Below are 20967 nucleotides of genomic sequence, written 5' to 3' on the forward strand. Positions count from 1 at the left end.
TCTAGGTGGTGGACTAACGTAATTGGTATCAAGTAACATGACTTGTTGCGACCTCCATCGTATCCATAGCAGGAAATTTTGCCCACATATTTATCTATTTATTTGATTTTAAATAAATAAATATGTGGGCAAATAAAGAGATAAAAATTGGAAACCGCAGCAAGTCCTGTTGTACGTCAACCTAATTACTAAACACCAATTACGTCAGTCCACCACCCTAGAAGTAGGCTGCTGGCCGCTAGCGGCGCTTTCGCGCTCCCGCGCGACCTCACGCGGTTTAGCCTTTTCCTTTCGAAATCCATGCAGATCTCAGCGTCCAGCGTAGGCGTAGCCCGGGCAAAAAGGCTACGACTCATTTTAAGTCTCGTACTCGTGGGGATGGGATTAAGGAGGTAATTGCAGCTCGGGCAGTGTGAAAGAGCTTGATTGGAGAAGATTAGGCTTTGATTAGAGGCTAGGTGATGGAAAGGTTTGGAGATTAGGATTTGCTGTACTAGCTTAGCTTCCGTAGGGAGAAGAATTTTGGGGGTGTTTTTGTATGCACCAAAGGGCTACGTTGATCGGCCCCGGATCGAGTGCACGGATCCGCGTTGATTATGTTGGAAAGCTGGGTGCTTCTACTAAAGTCAAGCGGTTTTTTTAATGGGCGAGGAATGATGCAGTTGGAATCAGATTGTATTGTGTAGTCTTGTACTATAGTATATGATCCATTGAGCGTAGTTTATTTAGGTAGGGTTATGTATCACATTTTCCTGGTGCATAGCGCGAGCCTGCAAGTAAGGTGGTTAGCGTATTGCTTTTCTTTTTTTCTTGTCTTTTTAAAAAAGAACATGAAAGACCTGTGATCTTTGCATTAAAATGCTGATGACAAGTTCAAGCGTGAATTTTAAAAGTAGTGCAAGTAAACCAAAGAAAAAACAACACTGACTGCAGGTCAAAATATATGTAGGAAGAAAATCAGACTCAATCCAACGCGTATCTCTCTACTTTTCGTACTGGAAAAAACTAATCTTCATATGCTTAGAATGGTTTTCAGAATTCTGTATGGTCAGAATAATTAAAAAGGGTTTCCCAGGTTCAGACGCCAAACATCTTTTCAACTGAAACTGGAAGTTCACATTACGATGTATGGTCCTGAAATAACCGTGGTCCACATATCTTTTCAGCATAATTTTGCTAACGGAAACATGGGAACATGGTTGTGGAAACTCACTGTAGATCCAATACCCAACCATACGATCCTAGATGCTGATTTTTGAGGACCAGCCTAAGTAGGCTGGTTAGCCATAAATCATGTTGTCACCACTTCTCCAAAAGAAGATCACTAACACAAAGCGATGCCACAGGGACCAAGCTAAGTGCAAAGAGAATTTCTGAGTCGTCTAGGAGCGAAAGTGAGAACAATAATAAGCCTACTAAATGGCCACATCGAACAAGCAATACAAATCGAATAGAACGATAACAAGGCGTGGAAAAGTGCTCGACACTCGCTCCGCCCCCACGTTGTCTCTCTAGAGGCGACTCGGGCAGCACCCCCGCTCCGCCGCCACCACCCCCTCCAGGCCTCCCCCACCTCACCGTCGTCGGAGCAATGCACAAGCCTGTCTCACCGGCCGAGGGGGGAGGGGGGCGATGGTTTTTGGTGCGGCGGCGCCAGGCCATGGAGGTGGTGGTGGCGTCCCGGGCCGGCGAATCCCGGGGCCGGATCTGCGCGGGGCGGCAGCCGGCGTGTGCGTGGAGGAAGGGGAGGAGAAGGCGGCGGGGTTGGCGGTGGCCAGGTCGAGCATGCGGCGGAACTGGAGGGAGATGAGGAGGAGGCCACGGCCAAAGGCTTCCTAGTAAAGCTTTGGCGTCCCGCCGGCCTCCCCTTCACGCATATTAAGCCGATGCTGCTCAAGCCTAGCACAGGCGCCGCTTCTTATACTGCTGGTTGAAAGGTGGGGTGCTGCGACGGTAGGAGGCAGCGTGGTGGGGCGCAGCGTGTGCGGCGGCGGTGGTGCACCGGATTGGCGACGGGCGTGCACGGCGGCCGGTCTGGCACGTGGTTGCACGGCGTCAGCGTGAAGGAGTTTGAGCGGTGCGGCTTGCGGAGGCTAGCACCGGGCGCAGAGGCAAGGTGGCGCCGCATGGGGGAAGGAGTGGATCGGCCAGCGGTGGCGGACGGAGGGCGGCCGGTCCGGCGCGTGGCTGCGCGATGGCGGCCAAGTGGGGTGAGCTACAGGGCCGGGGCACAGCAGCTTCCGTGCTTTCAACGGTGGTGGCGTGGTGCCACGGTCGGGGTGGCCTGTGCAAGGTGTGCCTGCGATGCCATGGAGGCGCGGCAAGGACACCTAGCACAGGGGCGCGCTGGCGGCACCGAGGTGGGGCTGCGGGCATCGTCGGGCCACCTTTCCTCGGCTGAGGAGTTGCGGAGGCGGTGACAGGAGAGGAAGGCAGCTGAGCAATGGTGGGGGCTCGCACGGCATGGAGGAGGCTGCGAGGAGTGGGGGTTCGGTGTGCTGCGTGGAGACGCAGTGGCGAGCAAGCGGAGGTGGAGGTACAACGGCGTGGTGCGTGGATGTGCGGCGGTGATGCCACCCCAGATGGGCTGCCATGACTGTTGTTTGGGAGTGCTGAGCCGTGAGCGTGCAGTGAGGGGTTGGGATGCTCCGGGCGAAAGCCCTCGTCGGCGTTTGCTAGTGGAGATGACGACAGCTCCCTAGGGCATTGTTCTCCCTGTTGGGGGTGTCATGTCTGAGCTACAACCCTGCTGCACGGGGTCCTCTGGGTGAAAACCCTATCCAGACCCTGGACGAGCTACGGCGACGCCATTGGTGTTGTGCCCTCCTTGAAGGTGTCGTCTCTAAAGATCCATCTCGGTTCGTGGCATTGCTGGTCCATTGGTCACGGGCGACCGCAGCTGGTGGCGGCGTTTCCACCACGTGGAAAGGGACAGGTGTTGCCAAGGCCATGTGGAGGCGATCGCAGGTATGACGACAGCCAGGGGTTGTCGCATGGTTGTCGGTTTTGGCTGCTTGGCAACATCATTGCTTGGCAACAGTCCGCGGCGGCTGGCGTTGCTTGGCAACGGTCAGAGCGGTGTGGGACTGCGTCGGAGGACGCCGCTTGCGGCAACAACATTGTGGGACAACTAGACTTGCAGCGGACCGCGGTGGGTTGATCAGCTTGGTTGGGCTACCCAGTGCGGTACACGTCGACAGGTGGCGCAAGCGACTTCTCTGGTTTTCTAACTTGACAGCGGAGGCTTTTGCGCAGTTGAAGCAACGAGGCGAAATCGACCTGTGGCGGTGGCTTGGTTGATCAATGGAGATCTGATGGAGTGGGTCAGTATTGCTCACCACTTTGGACGGCGACAAAAGAAATGGATCCGTGACGTGGAGTACCGTGGCGGGCGAGGCAAGGCCCCCGCGAGGTGTTTCTTCGAGACGATGAGAGCGAGGTGGAGTCCAACGACGGATATGGCGAGGTCCCCGCGCGTTGTGTTATTGTGGTAGCGACTGCGAGGCAGCCTGCGAGAGGTCCAGATTCGCTGGTATCACTTCGTCAGTTGGAGAGTGATGTTGCAGTGGCACTACAGTGGAGAAGATCCCGCATGGCGGTGGCCTTCTCGGTACGGTGTAGTCTGTTTCTATCGATTCCCTATCGACATAGGGCCACGCCTGAAGGTTTCGGCAAATCGATGAGCGTGAATGTTTGTGGATGGCGTCGTGGTGAGTGGAGTGGGGAGGCCGCGTTGACATCCCAATCCAACCGGTTGGGTGTGGCGGTTTTGAGTTGAGGGGTGACCCGCGTTGATGTCCCAATCCAACCGGCAAGTCTTTTTTGTTTTTCCTTTTCTTGCCTATGACCTTCCAAAGCTGTAGTGTTATATTTTCTGCTATATCAATAAAACACGCAGTATCTAGAATCACTATCTCTATCTCTAGAGCTTGTGCTTCCTCAGCCTGTACAAAGTTCCAAAATTCCCAGTGATGTTCACCACCGGGTCCTCTCAAACTCAAAGAGTGCCCCCACCCCCACAGAATAACCCAATCCGACGCCTCAAAAATGCCGAGGAAACTCAAGAGAAGATCCAGAAAAAGAAAGAACAAGATCGCATCCTACTCAGCTGTCTATATCCCCTTATTGTACCGCCACGTTCACTTTCTGCCGGTTATAAGCTAGCTCCCATACGCAGCATTGTCGTCGCTCCTGGGGAATATGCCCTGGCCGGGCCCCAGGATGCGTAGCGGGTCGAACCGGGTCTTGCGCTCCGCGAACCGCTCCCACCGCCGGCCAAAGTGCTGGTGCCAACCAGACGGAGTCGGGTGGTGAGCCAAGTACTGTTTCGCGCCGAGGTGAACTCCGGCGGTGTCGGCGATGCGGCGGTGGCGGCGGAGGAGCTCCTGGAGGCAGTGGTGGGAGCAGCCACCATCAGGGTTTGCGGACCTGAGGATGCCCACCACGTACATCACCCGGTCCATGGATCCGGAATCTGGTAGCACGACCGATGTGTTGGTGTCCCACCTGTCACGAAGGATGAACAGAGCAACAATTAAACCATAAAATACTTCAGACCTACCGAGACACCATGAATATAAATAAGAACAGAAAATTATACAGCTGACCTTCTCCAGTTCAGTGTATTCTGACTTTTGTTTTAGTGTTTTCTGGAGAGAGGTCTACATTGGGGCTATAAACTAGTCCAGTGCAGTGAACGTGGATCTTAGGTCACAACTTCGATATTTTGTTAAACATATTTATCATATCAGAGTTGACACTGGGATTCAATCTAGCATATTTAAACCTCTTTCCCAGGTGCTTGTCTAAATTTATGGGAAGATGAACATATAACAAATGCTTGCAAATGAGGTCAGTGAAATCATAGGAACTTAAACAATGTGAGCAACGTTTTGCATCTTCCGAAAAGAATAGCCTGTACTAAGTCAAAATGTAGGTTTCTGATGTTCCACCTGGACACATGTAACTATTTATCATGCAAAGGAATAAGCAAATCTTATCTTCACCTAAACAATACACAAACAAAGCACCTTTTAATTGAAGTCAAAAATCAAGATTTCAAAGATCAGCTGCTATGTATATATATTTTTCTATTGCTACCGAATAGTTCAAGGTTTTACTTAATAAAAAAAAGATGCCACTGATTGATCTGAGCTATAATTTCAGTTGAATCATACAATGCTGATGACAGATGTGATTCTATTTGAGGGACCACACATAAAAGATGTTATAATCATTCATAGTCATGCAGGAATCGACTAGTATGAAGTCACTGCAGCTGTGGACTTTGGTCCCGTTTGGTTACATTTGCTTATTTTTAGCACCCGTCACATCAAATGTTTAGATACTAATTAGAAGTACTAAACGTAGACTATTTACAAAATCCATTACATAAGTGGAGGGACTAATTAGGCTTAATAGATTCGTCTCGCCATTTAGCCTCCATCTATGTAATGAGTTTTGTAAATAGTCTACGGTTAATACTCCTAATTAGTATCTAAACATTCAATGTGACACGTGCTAAAAATAAGCAAAGGGAACCAAACGCCCCCTTTGTAACAAAAATATTGTGGGCATATGCAGAAAGTTCCAACAAAAAGGTACCAGCGCAATAAACAGCTGATCTCATATTCTCATTCTTGTGTCCAATGTGTTCTGGAAGCAAGGCTGCAGCACGTCTGCAGTACTGCATGCCTCAGCAAAAGGATGGTGGATGGAGTGCCTCTACACCCAACCAACAGCAACTTTTGTTTCTTACCACAAGAACAGAGTTGGGACCAACAAGGCGATACTGATGAATAACTTTAGATCTTAAGTGGGGTAGTGCAAAAGCATACATCAGACTTCATTTATGAAACTATGTTCTCTTCCTAATAACGTTGCAGTCTTGCAGAGCTGAATAGAGAGAGAGGGCAAATGATAAATGTTATCCCAGAAGACCACAAAGGTGCCCCCACATTGAAATATGTACAGCCTGCCATTACTGGTTGTAGAAAAATAGACCAACAAGAGCATGCTAAGCAAAAAGGGATTATCCCTAGTGCACAATGAGCCCATCCCTTCGTTATCTAAAATAGCTTGTTACTACTATAGCACAAAGACGCAACTTGTTTGGATAATGCAAAGAAATGCTTGTCCAACTTGGACTTCTTGGAAGCTAATGAAGTGATCACAAAAGAGGGATTAATTAATAAATAACTTTTTCACAAATAATGGTTTCACGAAAGCAGGTGTATCTTGATGAATGCATTTTTTTGTTATTAATAGTGATGCTTACTTGTCTCTGAGGAGTGGGTAGATGAGGATCAGGCCTTCAAAGCTATCTGGTGAAACGTTGTCCATGAGCAGGTCCCTGAAGTCATTAATCCCTGCCTTTGGCACAAACATGTTGAGCCATGGGTGGTGTACCTCCCATAGCCCGATGCTCCTTAGGCTCATCTCTTCCATCCTGACCCGATTGAGAAAATCAAAGTAGGACACCTCCACACTGTATAACTGGGACACCATGTGGCTCATCTGCCTAGAGATAACATCCACAACCTGAAAAGGATGCCTATTAAAAACATCCCTAATCCTTGACAAGTTCCAAAAAACGAAGTAATAATTTTGTCGCTTACCTGTTCCACATTAGTGTTCTTGTGCTGGTAATCATGGACTGCAAACTCTATGCAGTAGTAAATGTTAGGGCTGTTCTTGGTGCCAAAATCTGGGTTGAAGTCCAAATTCGCAGGGAAGGCGATGGAGGAGCTGTGAAGGGATTGTTCATTCAAGACAATGAAACCTTCCACATAGTCCACCAAATCCGGCATGGATACCAGCAACTCCTGGTCCTTGGTGAAGGTGCTGAAGTCATCATAGAAGGCTCTCACCCACTTCACCTAAAATTATTCGAAAATTGTTCAGTTATCGTACAGAGCTAATGCAATAATAATATGATGTACTAAGGTGTATAGGACAGTTGTAACAAGGCAGCCTACTTTCAATGGAGCTTCCTGCAACAGGATCCTGGCCCTAGTTATGATGCCAAACTGGCCAAGGCCACCCAGAACCGCATTGAACAAATCTGCATCCTTGCTGGGTGAGCATGTCACAATCTCCCCTCGTCCTGTGAAACAGCGAGTAACAGAAAATCTACTGCCCATCAGTTAAAAAGAGGTTGGCCAAGAAAGACACAGCCAAAAAGGCAAAAATAAGATCTTATCTTTTTTGTTTCATTCATCATGCATGTATCTCACCTGTGACTACCTCCAGTTGTTGAACATTGCTAATCTGAGGCCCGTGCTTAAATGTCTGCCCACTGATGCCAGCATTGGACAGCGTTCCACCAACGGTGAGATAGAGGTAGTCAGTCCATGACCTTGGAGCTAGCCCAAGCTTCAAGCTCTGCTCCAGGAGGTCTATCCACATAACCCCACCACTCACATCAGCATATGAAATTTCTCCTTCTCCTCCTTTGTAGAATTCTATCTCGGCAGGCAAAGAGCACATCTCCACCACAATGCCATCTAGAGCCTGGGCCTGGCCATGAATGGAGTGACCTGCTCCCCTGGCCGCCACCGTGACCTTGCTCAGAGACGAGCCAGAGAGGAAGCTGAGAAGCAGGGAGATGTCCCTTGAGGACTGGGGCTTCAGCACTGCGGCTGGAGAGTGGAAAAGTATCCTACCAAAATCGCTGGACGCGGTGGTGGTGGTGGGGAGCAGGTTCAAGGGGCCGAAGTCCATGGGACTCTGTATGAACTTGTATGGAGAGCAGAGGGAGAGGATGAGGATGAGCAAGCTAACTCTTGTGCAGAGCATGGCAACCTCCATGGCGTGAGCAATTCCTTGAGCTGCCTCTTGTAATATGGAGGGTAGTAAAAGCAGAGGGGTTGTGTTATCTTGGTGCGTCACCACAATGTGTAGGATTGCGATGGCGGTCGGCGAAGCGATCAGAGCATCATATAGCTTTGTTGTTGCCTTTTGGGCAAAGGTAAGGGATGAAGAAAAATGAGGGCAGGGGAAGAGGGCTCTTAAAGGAGCAGGAGAAGGCACTCACTGATCAGCCGATGAGGTGGTGATTTGAGGTTTTGAAAGGGGTTTCATGAAGAGGAGATAAAAGGAAGCACTAAAAGACTAAAGCAGAAGCTGTCACATACCCAAAAAAAGGCCACCATGTGATCCTCAGCCCTCTCTGTCCCTCTCCCCTCGACCCCTGTGACAAAGAATGCCTGAGAGCAGTGGAGCTCTGAAGTAGGCAAGCAGCTGAAACAATCCGGCACAATATAAATGAGGGTAGAGAAGAGGACAAGCCCGAGGCTCGCCTGCCAAAGAAAAGGGCAAAGACAATACAGGCCACACTGGTCACTGCACTCTCTTTTCTGTTTTGGAAGAGGGTCCTCAATGGAGGTCCATGTGATCAGCTGTCACCTCTCTCTGTCTCTCTCTCCCATGTCGCTCTCCCTCCCTATCAGCTCTCAAGAATGGAGCTCAAGGTGTAGGGAAAAAAACCCTTCAAACATGTATGCAATAATATCCATTTATCACGCATATAGGCAATGAATAAAAAGATCGTTCTCAGATTTATTTTTGAGAGCACAGACGAAAGCAGAACCAACCATTTATTTTTCGCAGCCGTTGCTCTGATCCATCTGAACAGTCTTTTAAGGAGAGCCTATACTATACCCCTGGCTCCTCCTGTTGCCCTTGACCACATCAATCACTAGCTGCCTAGCTGGGCACAATTGGGCTCAGCTCTAGATACCAAATCTTTTGCAGGGTTACTGTTGTTCGGAGGGCCCTAGACTCATTTATGTTGATTGGCCACCACTCAGGCTAAGGAGAAGGAGCCCCCGAGCCCCCATGGGTTGTGTGGCTGGAAACCATGAGCTATCATGCAACTAACAGGCAAGTGCGAGGACCTACTCCATTTGTTTCAGGAATGAAATCAGAGACAAAAAAAAAATCTGCACCAAAACAAAATTCCTTTTTTCTTTCCGAAGGACACAGACAATTAATTAAGACCTATACAACTCAACCAGTAATAAAATATACTGAGGTCTAGCTGTTCAGAAAAGAATAAGAAAACAGAAAGGTATGCTGACCTTGGGATGACACAGCAAATTTAATGGACTCGCCCGAGTACTGTTTATCTACCATTTGACACCACCCAGTTTGCATTGAGAAAAGGTTAGATGATACTATTTATATATTATATGTCCACAATGCATATAAATGAATTTCCTAAGCTGATAAATGATTTTAATTATTGAGTCCTAGATACTGAGACAACTCTAGATGTTATCCATTCAATAATTACTTTTAGATAGGTTGACATCAACGTGTCTAACAATCATACTCCTCAATATCGTTTATTATGCTCAGGAAATGCATTTGTACTGCTATTTGCAAAAGAAAATGTTGGGTTTTCTTCATTTGGAAGCAATGTAATCTAGGTGTCATTACCAATGTCAAGAATAGAATCCAGGAACAGTATGGGATATCTGAAAAGTTTCCACAGACGGATGCAATATCAACAGAGATATATTCCAATATGCTGCTTGGGTACACTACCACAGGCTTCCAATCACGAGATCGCACAAACACACAGTCAGTATCTAGCGAATCGCTCCACTACAGCACTAAATCTCTGTCGTGAAATCCTTAGCTAGAAGTGCTCCTTGTCCCATGTTTCCGCATAAAATATGCCATGACCTCCATTTTGATATAAATCCTAATGTCTATTAGGTGGCCCAGAACAAGCTCCTTGATTGGACAGGCATATGAAATGGTGTTGCATCGCACTGCAATATACCTCAAAACTCACAAATGGGAACCATATATAAGCTGCAACGGCTAAATGGTAACTCGAAAAAACAAATAAAACAATAAACCCACAAGCCTCACGACATCCATATCCCAATGACCAATCTTTTGGCCTTTGCACGAGCAGGGTCAGGGGATGCCATCATGCAATAACAAAATGCCTCATTGCTGATCGAGTGGAGAGTACACAGTGTGATCTTCGCCAAGATTTGAGACCAATTCAGAATCACTTTCCTACTCCAATCCATGAGCTCGTCCTTGTGGGAAAAGAGGGAAAAGGTGGGCCACTAAGTCTTTCCTAGATCTCCCTTTTTCTCCCCACTTGCAAGAGCCCAATGACCTCATGAGATCCCCTCTGCCATTGATGAACGCAAATCTGTATGGAAAAGAGCAGGCACACCCTTTCCACTGAGCCCCCCCTTTAGTTTTTGGAACTACTTGGTATTGGGGGGATGGAAAGCCATGGCATGGCTGGGTCCAAGGAGATTCGGGAGCGCATCATCTTATATATGGCTGGTAGAGTACAATGGTGGTCCAGACCTACTCCGGCTCTATAGGTTTTTATGCCAAGAAAGAACAATCCATGCTCTGTTTCTCCTCCCTCCAGTCCTCCACAGTGAGCAGTGTGCACCACTGAGGAGAATGCACCATGCAATTTGGTGGTGATAAGGGACAAATTTATTGGTTCTCCAAGAAACAGGTGGTCAAAGATTTACCAGATTATGATACTCTTCTCAATATGTAAATATGTGTCATTTTGGACAAGGTTAGGTAAAGTCTAAACTTTGACCACTAGTATGAGCAAATATATTTCGATAGACAAAATGAAAACTAATATGCCCGCCATAGAAATACTTTCATATACTATATATTCATAGTGTTAACTAACCTACTGTGGTGGAAAATTTGCAATCAATGTTGCATTCTGGAGACAGTGGCTGAGGAAAGTTGTATACTTTCATATACTATATTTTCAGAAAGTTGTATACTTATATGCCGGTAGTATTTGTAGGAATAATCCTTCAAGGCTGAGGATACTTTTACCACACTGTTTATGAAGATAAACATGTGCATTTTTGGCTTTCTGAGAACAGCAAAACAGTAGGAAAGTACGCTTGAAATCGCTTTAAGTTAGCTGACTTACAGATCAGGCCAGGGCTCCATGCTCTCTCTTTTTGCGTGGGACAACGCCGAGGAATTTGTCGAGGCGGCGAACAATAACAAGACAACTAACTACATTTGCTTTTTCCCTCCATGAGATGAGCCAGTCCATTGGACCGATGGATAATATAACTGAGCAGGCCAAAAAAGCGCTTGGGCACTCTACATACGATGTAGACACCATCAGATACATGTCAATTTATTTATGATGGATCCAGAATACATAGATATCTTGTATCATCAATAGACAAACGGACTGGAACTATATTATAAAATGAAAACGTGAAACAGTCTGATAAACAGCTCCATACCTGAAGTCCGTCCTCCAAGTGCAGATGATTTCATTGTCAGAGCATAAGTTCTGGACAGATCCTTATATCATACCTCAGAGGAAGCAAATTCCCTGGCAAAGATATGGCAATGATGTCACAGAAAAGTAGGCATACAATTTCTCAATTTCAGTTATCTGTAAGTTATGGGACCATCACAGAACTACTCGGGAAAAGGAATTAGGAACACAAAGGAGCACATAAAGTTAGGATGAGGTGCCTTTTTCTTGTGATGACTGCACTTGATCAGCATGCAAATCTTAGAATCAGATCAGTTAAAAAAGTTGAGTTAGCAGTGGTTGCATTATAAAAGACAATTGAAGATCACACAGCACATCTACTATAAGCTAATATCTAATCAGGGAAGAAAGTTCCCCTTTATTTCCCTTTGGTATCCTTGATAGGTATTCCGAAACAGAGGATAGGGCAGAACAACAATTACAGAGATGGCACATTTTTCAAATGGCCATGCTTCTTTTTGGTGACATGTTCACCACTTGCATGATTAAACAACAGATGCTGTCACATACTTGATCAGATGGTCCCGGCCTCTCTTATCAACTTCTGATTTATTCATTGAGATTAGTTGAGGTCTTATCATGCTTAGTTGTATGTGTTTCCGCTATTTCCTTTTCATGCTTGGACACTTCCCGGCATACCAATTTGGTCAGGCTTAACATGTCTGATAGGAAATGAACCAGCCAGCCTTTACCAATCAAGCTAGAGCCACCCTTGTTTCTTGCATGCTGTTTTCTCACTAAATTATTCATATTTGCTTATCCCCCTTAAACTGAAAAGCCAGTCTTTCATGTCTGCTTTGGGGTACTGCTAATAATGAACATTAAAATATTTACTGGATACATGTTGTTCCCAACCATGCGTGTTGCAGAGTGTAGTATATTGCTATGTTTACACGCTTATGTCCTCGCTCTTATGAAGCACACAAAGTACAAAGACAGAAGAAAGACAAAGATTGTCTTCAGATGGATATGGAACAGCTGTTTTCAACTGTTTTTTAAACCATATCCTGTAAGTATGAGGGCAAAGGAAAGAAAGAGAACGCTTGTTTCGTCAGGAAGTACAGAACATAAACTAGTTGTTAACTTCCCAGACTAAGTGAATAAACAATGAGTGTTAGAAGGCAATGCACTGTTTGTTTCCATCGCATATTTGATTGACATACGAAACATTTTTGCACTATAATTTGTACCGTGGTACACTTATCATACTCGATTGAGTTTATGATGCCAGCCTGTGATTTATAAGCTTAGCACAGGGTTGTCTTAAGGAAGGTTCTATCATGGTCATGTCATATTTTAAATATTGCAACTGATAGCTCGTTACTGAAAGTAAAGGCAACATGCAAAGGCTCTACTTTCCGCAGCCTATAAGCAGAACTGCTATCACGTAGGAACATCGTCATCGACCCAATCTCAATAGTAAATGAAAGCAAATGAAGATGTGTGGAATAATATTGGATTGATAGAGGGATAGGTGTACATATATATAGGGTGAGGAGATCTTGAGGTTTATAGAAACAGAACCAAACAAGATCTCCTTATATCCCCAGGGCCGGCCGGCGCTAGGCGCCTGGGCTCAGGCCCAATACACACACACATACACCACAAATACAGGTTGTCTAACACGCCCCCGCAGTCGAATAGTCGATGCATCGAACATTCAGACTGGACTGGAACTCCGTGAACACTGAAGATGGCAATCCTTTGGTGAAGACATTAGCGAACTGGGAAGTTGTAGGAACATGCAGGACGCGGATGTCGCCAAGACCGACGCGCTCCCGAACAAAATGCAAATCAATCTCCACATTTTTGGTGTGTTGATGTTGAACGGGGTTCGAAGACATGTAGATAGCACTAACGTTGTCGTAGTATACCAAGGTTGCACGGCGCAACGGAGAGTGGAGCTCCGCCAGCAGCTGGCGTAACCAGGTGGCCTCAACCACGGCATTGGCCACCGCACGGTACTCGGCTTCAGCACTAGATTTGGAAACTGTATTCCGCCGCTTGCATGACCAGGAAACAAGATTATCCCCAAGGAAAACGGCATAGCCCAAGGTGGATTTGCGCGTATCAGGACAACTAGCCCAGTCAGCATCAAAGTAAACCACCAAGTCACACTGTGAAGAAGGACGGATCACCAAGCCAAGATCCAGGGTGCCGCGGACATACCGAAGAATGCGCTTTAGAGCAGCAAGATGAGGCTCCCTAGGATCATGCATATGAAGACACACCTGTTGAACAGCATAAGCAATATCCGGCCGAGTGAAGGTGAGATACTGCAGAGCACCCGCAAGATTGCGATAATCAGTGGAATCAGCCAACGGAGGTCCATCAGCAAACAACTTCGGATTCAGGTCGATAGGTGTGGTGCATGGCTTGCAATCCGTCATCCCAGCACGATCGAGGATCTCAAGCATGAATTGCTGCTGAGAGAGAAGCAGACCAGTCCCATGACGCTAAACATGCATACCCAGAAAGTGGTGTAGCTGACCAAGATCTGGAGACCACTGATGGTGCGGCACAGGAGAGCCGTAGAAGAAGCAGCGAGCACGATGTCATCCACATAAAGCAGAAGATAGGCCATGTCAGCTCCGTGACTGCAGACGAACAACGAGGTGTCGGACTTAGCTTCCACAAACCCGAGCTGAAGTAAGTGAGAGGCGAAATGACTGTACCATGCTCGGGGCGTCTGCTTGAGCCCATACAAGGACTTGTTGAGGCGCCACACATAATCGGAATGAGCAAAATCCTCGAAACCGGCGGGCTAAACACAATAGACTGTCTCTGATATAGTACCGTGCAGAACAACGTTCTTCACATCGAGCTGATGAATAGGCCAGCCACGGGAGACGGCAAGAGACAACATAGTCCGGACAGTGGCAGGCTTGACCACCGAACTGAAAGTCTCCGGTCGACGTCGGAGCGCTGGGTGAACCCGCGGAAAACCTACTGCGCCTTGTAGCGCTTGAGAGAACCGTCAACCTTGTACTTGTGCTTGAAGACCCACTTCCTAGTCACCACATTGGCCTGAGGAGGGCGAGGGATCAAGTCCCTGGTGTGGTTGGCCAGGAGCGTTGAGTGCTCCTCCTCCATAGCCGCGCGCCAGTTAGGATCGGCGAGCGCAGCTTGGTAACTTTGTGGAACGGGAGACAGCGAAGAGACCTGAAACAGAGCAGGCAGGCGAAATTCGAGCTTACCGCGTGTGGTCATGGCGTGCCGGTTGGTCACTAGAGGTGTTGGAACAGCCCCAGCAGGGAGCCAGGACGGAGCGGCAGGAGGCGAAGGCGTCGTGGGTGCAGATGCGGGCGCCCCCACAGGCAGCCCTGCTGGCGGCGCGAGCACCCCTGCGGACGCCCCCGCACGTGGTGCAGACAGCCCTGCATGCGGTGCGGGCGCCCCCGCAGTGGCACAGGTGGGAGGCGCAGGGGCCAGCTGCGCCGCAGGCCTCCGAGAGTAGATAAAGTTGTCGAAGCGCCGCGATGGGACGGCTGGAGACGCACGCGGCTCGGCAGCTGGCGGCGAGTGCGATTCGGCGGCGCGCCCAACCCGTGGTGCGGGAGCCGACGAGGGCCGTGACGGGGCTTCAGGCGATGCCGCTAGGACGGCGACTGATGACGCTGGAACAACGGGCGAGGGCGGGAAGGCATCTAGGCCCGGCGGGGCTGCAGCCGTGGCCGCCTACGCAGGGGCCGGGTGCAACGCGCCGGCGAAAGTGGCGCCGCCAGGAACAGCTGCACGCGGGACCTGCAGGGAGAAGATGCTGTGGCGCTGGGAGCGGCAGCATAGGGCTAGCGAAATCCACCAGGAACTCAAAGTCCTCCTGAGCAGGAGGAGAGGGCCCTTCGGCAAAGCGGAAGGAAGCTTCATGGAAAATGACGTGGCGTGAGATGATGACTCGATTGGACTGGAGATTGAGACAACAGTATCCCTTATGGTGGGGGGAGTAACCGAGGAACACGCACATGGCCGAACGAGGAGTGAGCTTGTGAGGAGCTGTGGCGGAGAGGTTTGGGTATCATTTACAACCGAAGACGCAAAGATGCTCATACTTTGGGGCAACGCCAAAAAGAGCGAAGTGAGGAGTAGAGAAGTTAAGCGTCTTGGTAGGGAGGATGTTCAGCAAGTAGGTGGCAGTACTTAGAGCCTTGACCCAGTAGGAAGGGGGAACACTAGCCTGGAACAGCAGGGAGCGAATGGCATTATTAGTGGTACGAATGATGTGTTCAGCTTTACTGTTCTGTGGCGAGGTGTAAGGGCAAGACATGTGAAGATGAATGTCGTGGGTAAGAAAGAACATGCGAGCACTGGAGTTATCAAACTTGCGGCCGTTGTCGCACTGGACTCCCTGGATGGTGGCGCCGAACTGTGTAGCAATATAGGCAAAGAAATTGGCGAGAGTAGTAAACATGTCAGATTTAAGCCGCAGCGGAAAGGTCCACAGATAATGTGAGCAATCATCCAACATAACCGGATAATATTTGAAACCTGAGACACTAACAATAGGTGAGGTCCACATGTCACAATGAATTAACTAAAAATTACGAGTAGCCCGAGATGATGACACATGAAACGGGAGGCGAGTGTGGCGGCCTAGCTAACAAGCATGACAAGTAGAATCACCAGCACCTTTATTACAAGGGATAGCAGATGAGCGCGCTAATGTAGACAAAACTTCATGTCCCGGATGACCGAGATGTCGGTGCCAAAGCGAGGGTGTGGCGGCATCAAGGAAGGACGACGCCGGCAGCCGTAGCGGGTATAGGGGACCGGAGCTATCACATCGGATGATCTCTCCCCGAGAGGGCAGATCCCTCACAGAACAACCAAGAAGGTCAAACTCCACGAAGCAGTTAATATCGGAAGTAAACTGACGAACGGAAATAAGATTCTTAATAAGGTTCGGTGTGACAAGAACATTATTAAGGCGAAGCTTATGTGAGAGGGTGGTGGCGCCAGTGGAGGTGAGAGGCAAAAAGCTGCCGTTTCCAACAATAATGGAAGATGGAGAAACCGAACTAGAGATGAAAGGACGCGAAAGGATACCAGCATCGGATGTCATGTGGTTGGTGGCACCGGAGTCGAAGTACCAATCATGCTACGGCAGCCGCTGAAGCGGCATGGTGCTGAAGTTGGAGGCGAGCGTCTGTTGGTCCTAGCTGGGAAGACCGGCCACGGAGCTGTAATAGCCCGCCGGCGGGATGGCCCACTGGCCATATGGCCCGGCCAGCAGGGCGTGGGGCTGCTGCTGGGCTAGCAGTGCCTGTTGCTGGGCCGCCAGGAGCTGCTGCTATTGGGTGGCGAGGGCCTGCTGCTAGTGTTGCTGAGCCAGCAGCGCCTGGTGCTGCGTCGGAGGCCCAGGGCAACGCGCCAGCCCAGGAGGCGCCCTAGTTCCGGGCCACATCTGGACCAGGACGTAGTAGTTGGGCCAGGAGGTGTTCTGGGCCGCGCCAGGGGCGGCCACGCCTGTGGAGCTGGATCCGTCGGTGGCGCCACCGCCGCTGTTTTTGTTGGAGCTGTCGGTGTTGCCCTTGCTGCCGCGCTTGCCGCCCCCGGAGCCGGATGCGGGCTGTTGCTGCTGCTGCTTGGGCGGCTGTGCTGACGAGGAAGAGCCGGAGGTGGAGCTGCCGGTCCGAGAGGAGGCGATGAAAGCGCCGGCGGACGCTATCTTGGCCATGGTGAGCTCCTCCAGGAGCATGTCGTTGCACGCTTGAAGGAAGGTGGGGAAGGGACGACTGCGTCGTAGGTGTCGCGCAACATCCTTGTAGCGTTCATTGAGGTCCCGAATCACGTTCAGGACAATGGTCCGGTCCGTGATGTGCTCGCCGAGGTCGCGAAGGGAGTCGGCCATGGTCTTGAAGCGGCGGCACTAGTCGGTGATGGAGAGCTCCCCCTGGGAGAAGTTGCGAAACTCGGCGTCGAGGAAGAGAGCTCGCGTCTCTTGATTGCCGAGAAACTGGGACTCAAGGGCAAGCCAGGTGGCGCGGGCGATGGCGTCGCGCTCCATGACGGCGTTGGCGAGCTCGCTGGATAGCGTGCCCATGAGCCACGAGCGCACAACGCAGTCCATGCGGACCCAATCTGGAGACTCGGGTGCGACCACGTCAGAGAGAACGTGACCTTCCAGGGAGTACTTCCCAAGCATCATGAGGAAGGACTCGCGCCAGCGGGGGAAGAAGGTTGATGTGACGTCGAGGACGAGGGGAACGAGCGCGCGGATATTCTGAACCACCACGGCTTGCGGGTGGAGGTTGATGATTGTAGCAGCTTCATGGAGGAGAGCCTAGACGGGGCCATCCGAGGCAACGGAGCCGACGTCGTCACTGTCGTCCTTGTGGTGGGGCTTGGGCGGCCGCGGCGCCACCTTGGCGCGTTCGCGGGCGGCGAGATCCTAGGCAGCGATGGCGCGAGCGGCGGCCGTGTCACGCTCCTTGTCAGCAGCCTCCGCCTCGCACTCGGCGGCCTCGGCACGAGCGATCGCGGCGTCGCGGGCTTCCTGGGCGAGCTTCACCTAGGCAGTGCGCTCCTCCTCAGCGCGCTTGGCAGTAGCGAGATCGAGGGGAGTCGAGTCTTCAAGGTTGGAGACGGCGCCATCGGTGGTTGCGCCGTGGGCGGGGACGGAGGCGCTAGCCATGGGTGCGGCACCAACAGATCGGGCGCACAAGGCTGGAGCGGTGGCGCGCGGGTGGCACGCACATGGGAGAAGAGGAGCGGCGCCTGGTGGCTGCGCACTAGGGTGCGGCGCCGGAGGCAGCACGCTAGGGTGCGGAGGTGAATCAGGTAGAAACCCGGACTCGTGATACTATGAAAGCAATGAAGATGTGTGGAATAATAGATTGTATTGATAGAGGGATAGGTGTACATATATATAAGAGTGAGGAGATCTTGAGGTTTATAGAAACAGAACCGAACAAAATCTCCTTGTATCCCTCTAGCTATCCAGGGCCGGCCGGCGCTAGGCGCCTGGGCTCAGGCCCAATACACACACGCATACACCACAAATACAGGTTGTCTAACAGTAAATACCACCAATTAGTAGTATCAGTAAAGTCTGAAATCCAAAAAAAAAGATACAATTTTCTCAAGGTGGAGTTTTAATTAGAACTACCCTTTCTCAAGCATCAACATCTACTGTAACATAGGATGCCTTAAATCTATATCTGTTCTAGTTTACCTGATGTTTATGTTCCATATCATAGATGATAGATAATCCAGTGGGCAGCTCAGCTAAGCTCCATCAACATGACTCGGTGCCCAGGCCCCAGTTTGGTCACCTCAAATTACATCATTGAAACGGGCAATTCTTTCTGTGCTGCATGAGGACAAGAACATCAGAAACACATGCTGAGAATCTGCATCGTCAGAAACTGTCAGATCTGCATAAACATGTATATACCCCTTTGTCCCAGCTTAGCTTCCATCATTTATATACCCTGTATATGCTCTACAAGTTGTATTTTCCAGTAAATTTAAAGTCAGATCAAAAGCTGTCCCATTCTGCCTGGATTTAAGTAATCTGGTTTCAACGTCACAGTGCAAATCATTCATCTTCCTGAATGCATAAGCAATTATGTGGAGGTGCGGCGATATGATTCCGAAGTTTTATCTTCATATGCAATATTGTAACAAAAGGACAGAAAAATCGGTTGCAAAAGAAATTTGTTGGTGATATCTCAATATTATAGCACAAAACAGCCATATGATCATTATCTAACAGGTCCCAGGTGCTCAGCATTGCACCAGCAGCACCTATCATTGTGGTCCAGGTTGCTGTCAAATTTTTACTAGTGGCCAATTCTTATGCAAGAGTTACTTCAGCCCTCCAAACTTGTTGCTATGGCGGTAGTGATGCCTGATAACTCATTAAGATCTTCCTAGATTACTAGTTCACTTACAGTCAAGTGAATTGTATCAGGAAACATTGAAATATTACTTGGTGATATGTCTCCTTTCACAGATATATGCTCCTCATTTTAGAAAAGCTCCCTATGGAATGCATTTTTACTCAGAGTTTAACAGATAATGATGACATTTAACCTAGCGAGTACATGTCCATCTTTTGGCCCCATTCATTTAAGTTCAAGGACAAACTTTGGAAATCATTTTACTGTCAAGTTATTTCAATTGAACATATTTATAATATGCACCTTTCTGTCTCAGGTGCATCTGTAAGCTACTAAACTATCTCCACAGAACTCTTAAGGATCTAAAATGCATGCATAATAAGATAATAAAACATGAATTATATGCACGTTCATTAACTCCAGTGCATTCAAACTGAGAGCATGGAAGGTAAACACAGTACACAGGCGTGCTAAACTTTGTTCTAGAAGCTAGATGGTTAGCCTCGATTTCACTTGGCTTGGTTTGGACACAATAAGCCAAACAAGGGTGGTAGGATTCAGCACAAAAATCAGGATACAGATAGCTCAGAAGCAACTGAAAAGAATCAGCAAGGTCTGCCCGAGGACCCCCACCAAACTATTCAAGAAATAACTACTGTTCTTTATGTTTGACTAGAATTGATGTCCAAGCTGTTGGCAAAGCAGTTTGTACTTCTTAGTATAATAAGGCCCCGTTTGGTAGGGCTTCTCAAAGTGCTTCTCCACCGGCTTTTGATGAAGCCCTACCAAAGGGTCAATTTCAAAACGGCTTCACCACCAAAGCCGAGGAGAAGCCACAAAACGGCTTACACTAGAGAGGAGAAGCCGAAAAAAGTGGCTTCACCGGCTTCTCCTCTCTCTCCAAGCATTAAGTGATCATAAAATTACATATATTGCCATTGAGAAGCCGTTTTACCAAACGTTTTGCAAAACGGCTTTAGCTTCACTAAAAAAGCCACTCCACCGAAGAAGCCGAAGCCGAAGCCGTTTTATGAGAAGCCGAAGCTCTACCAAACGGGACCTAACTATCTAACAGAATGACCACTAAATAAAAAGACACAGATAGGTTGGAGAACATATTAGGTGCTCCAGGCGACCAGGCCTATTAGGTGCTCCCGTACTCCCGTGATTAAAAATACATCACAAAGTGTGTAAACAATTCAACCAAAAATATGAGTGGATAGAGTATGCGATAATATATTTTCATGAAAAGTTTGAAGTTGAACAAATTATTGTGCAAGGAGAATCAAAAAAGAGAAAATCAGCATGTAATCGGGTCGGATGAACTGTTCATATGAATCCTTGCACGAAATTTGTTCAACTTCAAATGTTACATGAACATAGATCCTTGCATCTTCTATCTATCCATAATTTTAGTTGAATTTTCATGCACTTTTTAGTGAGTTATTTTTTGTGGGAGTATGGGAGTACCTGATATGGCTGGAGCACTAGAATTGTTCTCAATAGACCTAGTGCAAAGCAGAGCTTTGGTGTTAGTATGTGGCATCATGCAGTAACAGACGTGCAGGACAGGCAAATTGAGCAGAACAGAACTTTTATAACTTGTTTTTATGTTTACTGTAATCTTCATCAATGTAGCACCATAACTTTGCATATTAAACCTTACCTACAAATTCACCAATAGTGAATGCCCACGTATGTAAAAGTTTTCAAATGTCTTCCATATATATTGTATGTGGGGAGCATTTGAATTCGTGATACTTCAAAAGTATAACAAGTCAATAATAACAAACCATAGATAGTAGTATGGTGAGA

At 48.4% G+C, this 20967-nt stretch overlaps 1 protein-coding gene across 1 annotated transcript; it reads right to left on the reverse strand.

Annotated features, from left to right (window-relative positions):
* Positions 1–3844: 3844 nt before the first annotated feature.
* Positions 3845–8218, reverse strand: LOC101777277 (cytokinin dehydrogenase 3). The gene is made up of 5 exons (XM_004982762.3): positions 7236–8218; positions 6978–7105; positions 6618–6878; positions 6278–6540; positions 3845–4506 (listed from the first exon to the last, which is right to left on the reverse strand). Exons 1-5 carry the CDS (start codon positions 7807–7809, stop codon positions 4161–4163), a joined length of 1572 nt encoding a protein of 523 aa, XP_004982819.1. The 5' UTR covers positions 7810–8218; the 3' UTR covers positions 3845–4160.
* Positions 8219–20967: the final 12749 nt, after the last annotated feature.

This window comes from Setaria italica, chromosome IX, assembly GCF_000263155.2.
Source record: "Setaria italica strain Yugu1 chromosome IX, Setaria_italica_v2.0, whole genome shotgun sequence".
Lineage (NCBI taxonomy): Eukaryota > Viridiplantae > Streptophyta > Magnoliopsida > Poales > Poaceae > Setaria > Setaria italica.